General features: G+C 38.9%; 1 protein-coding gene and 1 pseudogene across 1 annotated transcript in view; both read right to left on the bottom strand.

The window, feature by feature from the left end:
* The window catches only part of LOC119410904 (extracellular calcium-sensing receptor-like), a 4,984-nt gene extending 4,262 nt beyond the window's left edge, over window positions 1-722 (bottom strand). The window contains exon 1 of the mRNA XM_037677826.1: window positions 705-722. Within this exon, the coding sequence (XP_037533754.1) occupies window positions 705-722 (18 nt within the window). The remainder of the gene's footprint in view (window positions 1-704) is intronic.
* Window positions 723-1,505: 783 nt separating this feature from the next.
* Window positions 1,506-4,417, bottom strand: LOC119410903 (annotated as a pseudogene).
* Window positions 4,418-6,364: the final 1,947 nt, after the last annotated feature.

The following is a 6,364-nucleotide window of genomic DNA, read 5'->3' as shown; positions in this document are numbered from 1 at the left end:
TGGGAGCCGATTTCCCGCTCTTAACGTAATTTATACGGACCGGGTGGGGCCCACACAGCAGGTGGGCGTGGACTAAATTTTTTCAGTGCTTATGCTCTGCATAACGGGATAAGCCCATCAGCGACAGCCTTAAAGGGCGAAGCCTATATGAAATAGAACTGAGAGGCTTAGGTATAAGGAGCGCAATTAAAGGCTAATCTGCATTGTTAAACAAACAAACAAAAACAAACAAAAAAAACTCCACATTGCTCCGAGTGACCTTCAAGCAGCTCAGATGGTCTAATGTCCAATTTACAGAAGATCCCAAGAGTGAAGGCGTGTATGGGGACTGGGTTGCTGCTGGAGTTTTTGATGCATTTTCAGGGAGTGGTAATTTGCGACCTACTTTTGATCGATGTTAAACATCATGCGTCCCAGCTGCTTGGCCTTGGTGGTTCTTTGCTGGGTGAGGATCTGTTGCAAAGTGTATATGTGTTGATCAGTTCATTTATTCTGTAAGTTGGTGGAGTCATGAATTTGTTTGCTAGGTTGGTTGTCCAGGCTGGAACATTCTAACATGATTGTAACAACAAGAAGTAGACAATCAACAGCTCTCATTGTGTGAATAGGGCACGCTTTGCTTCTTTCACTGCCAGCACTAATGTAGTGCTAAGCTAGCAGTGCGCAATGCATACACACTAGGTAATATACTACAGACTTAGTACTCCACATCGCTCACACATCCTAACCCCCCACCCCAGTCAACTGCTGGCACTAACATAGTGCTAATCTAACGTGCAACACAGACGTGTCTCTCCTTCCTCCCCCCACTCCATCCACAAAAAGACCCTCAGAGATGAGCGCCCTGCAAAGTCATGTGACCTAGAGGAAACACTACATGTGGTGTGGTGAGTTGTTATAGGCAACCAGGAAAACCCAGAGTGAACATTTACTGGATTAATTTCATTTTAATCAAGTGGAATGGATTTGTTGAGAACTGAGAATCTTCACCAGCATAATGGATTTGTTCACAAAAAAAGTTGAAAGGGCGCTGGGTGAACTAAGATTTTATGGTAAATGTGTGTGTGTGTGTGTGTGTGTGGGGGGGGGGGGGGTCCAAATGAATATATACATATATATTTTAATATTTATTATTTATTTTTATTTTGTGAAGACATGTCCCTTCACCTACTGTAGACAAGTTCCATTTGTGTGAGATGTCACAGAAAACCAAAACGAGTTGAAGTTATAACATTTACTGTGGGGAGCACAAAGCATGAGAATGATTCAGTGACATTCTACTATAAGTTTACTACAAGATTTGTTACACAGACAAACTCAAGAAGTAAAATGTGAGAAAGTGGTAATTTTCCGCTACATATGTGACACAAATCTGATACATCTGTTGTTTATAAAAGAAAGGAAGCTAAATGTTACTACAGTTAACCAAAAATAAAAAATAAAAAAAAGCTAAATTAAAACATTTTACTTGCTTTTTACAATCACACTTTTCTCTTATTTTAGAATTATTTTTGAGATCCCTTTCCCATTATGATCTTTTTTGTGTTTTTTTCAGGTTTCATCAACACAATGTAACATTTTGGAATGAAGATACAAATCAGCAGTCCAAAACTAGAAGCAAGAATGGCAAATATTTCTACAGCAACACTAAATTTTCCAGGAGAGCTGACATATGCTGGGATAAAAGTAATCCAGACTGCACAAAATATCAGCATGCTGAAGGTGATAAATTTTGCTTCGTTGAAATTATCAGGAAGTTTCCGAGCTAGAAAAGCTAAAATGAAACACAATATGGCAAGAAGTCCAATGTACCCAAGCACAGACCAGAAACCTACAGCTGAGCCCAGAGCACACTCCAAGATGATTTTATCTTTAAATTCTTCAAAATTCTTGGTTGGAAAAGGAGGTGAAATTTTTAGCCACATAATACATATGATAACTTGTATAAAAGTAAAACCCAAAACACTGAGTCTCTGCTGTGTCGGCCCAAACAGTTTCATCACATTAGTGCCTGGAAGTGTAGCTTTAAACGCCATCAAAACCACCATTGTTTTCCCCAAAACGCAGGAGATACAGAGGACGAAGGTGATGCCAAAAGCTGTGTGACGGAGCATACAGGACCACTCAGAGGGACGTCCAATGAAGGTCAGAGAGCAGAGAAAACACAGAGTCAAGGAGAAAAGCAGCAAAAAGCTCAACTCAGAGTTGTTTGCTCTGACAAGAGGAGTTTTTCTGTGTCTGAAGAAAATGACAGCGACAGCAGCAGTCAGACATGTTCCAAATAATGAGGCTGCAGTGAGGAGCATCCCCATTACTTCTTTATATGAAAGGAAGACAACTTCTTTTATTACGCAGGCATCTCTTCTTTCATTTGACCAGGATTCTGGGGGGCATCTTATGCAGGTGATAGAATCTGTAAATTGTCATATTGAAGCTGGCATTAGATATTAAAAAGCAAATGTAATTGGTCTTCTGTCCAATAATGAAAAAAAAAATACTGTGTTGGCAGAAAAGCTGGAAGGCTATGTTTTGGTCTACAGTAAATAGCCAAATCTTGCATAAAAATGTACTAAACCTGTAAAGTTGCTCATTTCTCCTTCGGCACATCTTAAACAGTCATGGCAGCAAACAGGTTTTCCCTTCTGTAGAACTTTCCGAGTTCCTGGAGGACATTTCTCACTGCAGACTGACACAGGAACCTACAAGAAAAAAGTAACATTACTTTGACAACTTTTGATGTAAATAAACTGTTGTAAACATTGAGACTCATGTTTAATGTTGGATAACACTATAAAACCAATTACAATGAACTTTACCTGCTTTGAATTTTGTGCCCAAGTTAAAGATTTTTTTAGCAGATTTAGTTGTTTGTCTTCAGGTAATGAAGCATCGTAAAGACCAACAGTTGTAAAATCTATTAATCTGTTCTCTTTTAGCTGCCAGTTTATGATCTCATACTTTGCTGCTGGATCTCCATTTTCATTAAAATAAACCTCAAGTCCATTTTTTGGCTTGAAGTGAATTTCATAAATGTGCTGCAAAACCTTTAAAATATTATTTATTGTGTTATTTATATGAGAAAACTTTGACATTGCTTTAATGTCTAACATGATCATAGCATCATTCAAGTTCCTGGTGTTTCACAATGCAAACTATTTTCTTTGTTTATAAATGTCATTTGTGATACTTAATGTTAATAATAAACTCACCATGAGTGGATCTAACTGTACATTAATGTTACATGTTTGATTACATTTGAGAATATTGTGCAGAGCATGAGCCACTGCATACACTCCAGTATAGACATTATTCAGTATAGGCATGAGCGACATGTCAGTGAAGCTGTTTTCCACTCCAGTCAGATCCTCATGTCCAGTACATTCTCTCTGAATCTCTTCTGATTGTGAATGCTTGAACTTACAGCTGAATAATGCCTCATAGAACTCTGTAAACAAGTCATTATTTGATGAATTCAGTGACTTCACATCCAGTACAAATTCTTTCAGACCACTGACATGCACTTTAGGGATGGAAAGTCCTATAGCTCCATCCAGGATGTGATTTGTATCCATTTTTGCTATTTGAGAATCAAAGATCCATGACTCACTGCCAACCCACTGGTATCCTGTCATGTTGTAAATTGACAGCTCATGTATAAGCACATCCATGTCCAAATGTGAGACAAAAGCAACAATAACCTTAGACGTTGAAGCCTTGATTATTTCAATTATCTTTTGTAATTGTTCTGATGAATCAGTTCTAAAGAAAGAAACAGAATATTCCAGACAGATGCCCAGCTGCTCTGCAGTTTCTGTGAAAATCGCCATGCCATTGTTGCCATAATCATCATTTGTGCAAATTGCTCCAACCCAGGTCCATCCAAAGTGTATGACTAACTGGGCTAGAGCTCTACCCTGATAGTAGTCACTGGGTATGGTTCTGAGAAAGGATGGGTACTTTGTCTTATCACTGAGACAAGCACATGTAGCAAAATGGCTGACCTAAAATAAAAACAAAAAATTCTGTAAGAAAAAAAAAAGAAAAAGAAAATACAAAGTATAAAAAGTATTTTTATTTTTAATTCATTCATTTTAAAATAACTTATGAGCCGGCTTAAATATATATTTATATATTTTGATTGTGTTTTAGCAATTATACTCACCACTGGGATATGAAATGGTCCAAGAACTGTAGCTATTGCTGTGCTGGGAGAGGAGGAGGTTTCTCCTACTATGGCTACAGGTCTGGTACATGGCTTCTCAGAGGCTGAAGACACATCATCATTACCATTGTTTAATGTAAGTGCCACTTTTATACTTCTGACAATGGAACCACATGTATCATAGATATTGTATCCCAAAGAAATACTTGGAAGTAGCTCTGTACTGTTGTTAATTTCCTCAATGGCAAAACGCATGGCTTGAGCAAACTGGAACTCTCTGAAATTCAAACTGTTTGCAAAGAATAAATAAATAAATATACATATATGCTAAAAATAATAAATAGGTTTTACCAGAAAGAAATTACTTTTGAAAAAGAAACAGTAGTGTACTAAATGATGTCCTTATTTTGTGTCTATAGACAAAACTGAAATAAATGACTCCTTGTATACTTTACCTGATGCATTCCAATCGTAGAGGTTTTTGTGTGTAAGTGTTCTCTTTGTTCTTCCAGCTGCTGTGAAAGTAGAATATTCCTCCTAACATAATATCTCCTTCCTTAGAGAGCTGAGGGATCTCCGGATCTCCTCTCTGTTTGCACAATGACTCCTCAGACTGTGAGAAAGACACCAATAACAACACCTGTAAAAGTGCACAACCCTGCTCTGGCCACCTTTGTGTAGATATTATGCTATTTGAACAAGCAAAATCACTGGGCTGCATCCCATGAAGCATAATACAATTTAAAGACTTGAACTGATATTTATTAATTTGGGAGTCAGGTTGTTATTAATAAAAAAAATGTTGAAAAGAGAGTCTCTATGGAAATACAGGGTGTAGTACATGGAGGGATATGAGGATAGCCTACAGCCCTCTAATAAGTATTACCTCCATCCATCCATCCATCCATTATCTTTTACCCGCTTCTTCCATTTTGGGTCATGGGGGTCGCCAGTGCCCATGTGCGAAAATCACTGCGCGAGGGGCGGGGTACACTCTGGATGGGTCGCAAGTCCATCACAGGGCCACATACAGACAAACGAGACAAACAACCATTCACTCTCTCACTCACACCTAGGGACAATTTAGAGTTACCAATCAGCCTAAAATGCATGTTTTTGATATGTGAGGAAACTGGAGTACCTGGAGAAAACCCACGCATGCACGGAGAGAACATAAAAATCCCACCCAGAAAGGCCCCTGGACCGGGATTTGAACCAGGGACCTGCTCACTGAGAGACAGCAGCTCTGCCTGTTGCACCACCATTCTTCCCCGCATAAGGTAGATTCCTTTCTAAATTGGGTTGTCACATCAAAATCAATGATGGCCACCAATGGATGGATGGATGGATGGATGGATGAATGGGTCAACTTCCTTCTTAGTTTGGGCCTACATCTTAACATGATTGAAGTGACAACTTAAATCTAGAGTATGCAAACTGACCAACAAATGACCAGCAAACCAAAGATGATTTAGAAGTGCTTTATTTACAGGTGGTGTAAGTCTCCTGAGGGCTTGAGCATGGACCTGTAGAAAGACAATTAGGATTAATTCATGTGGCTTCAGGAAGCAGGAGCTGGACAGAGATGAACAATGGTTGAGTTTGATTTGGTCTGTTGTATCTTTTAGGTCCAGAGAGGATATGGAGATTCAGAGGAATCCAGGAGATCCACTGTGAAGAGATGTTAAGTGCATGTGAGGAGAGAGTGGCAGGCTTGGATTGAAATATTTTTTATTTTTCTTCTTTGGGCTGAGGTCTGTCAAGGGAGGTGTCCACACAGACAATACCAGAAGGTAACAGGAACTCAGACCAGGAGACACAGACATATTTCATAATATTAATGCAAAGTTTCACTAGGGAGAACTCACTGGGGCTGCAAATTATACAAAAAGGCATGTAACGCTACAGCAACAAGAAGCTGACACCCATGGCCTTAAACAGTGGAGGTCATCAACACAGGATGGGAAACAGCTGGAGGTTGTTAGTGTCACCCTGCCACTCAGAAAGTCTTAGTAGGACTGACTTTCATCCCTCTTCTTTCAAGTGCATACTTCCACATTGCCAAGTTCTCTTCCACCTCTCCCCTGTTCTCACCACAGATCACATTGCCATCTGCAAACATCATAGTCCATGGGAATTCCTGTGTGTGTATATTTATATATATATATATATATATATATATATATATATATATATATATAT

Source organism: Nematolebias whitei, chromosome 6 (assembly GCF_014905685.2).
Source record: "Nematolebias whitei isolate Nwh7 chromosome 6, NemWhi1, whole genome shotgun sequence".
NCBI classification, from domain to species: Eukaryota; Metazoa; Chordata; class Actinopteri; order Cyprinodontiformes; family Rivulidae; genus Nematolebias; species Nematolebias whitei.
Note: the sequence above shows the minus strand (reverse complement) of the source record. Positions and strands in the feature narration are given on the sequence as shown.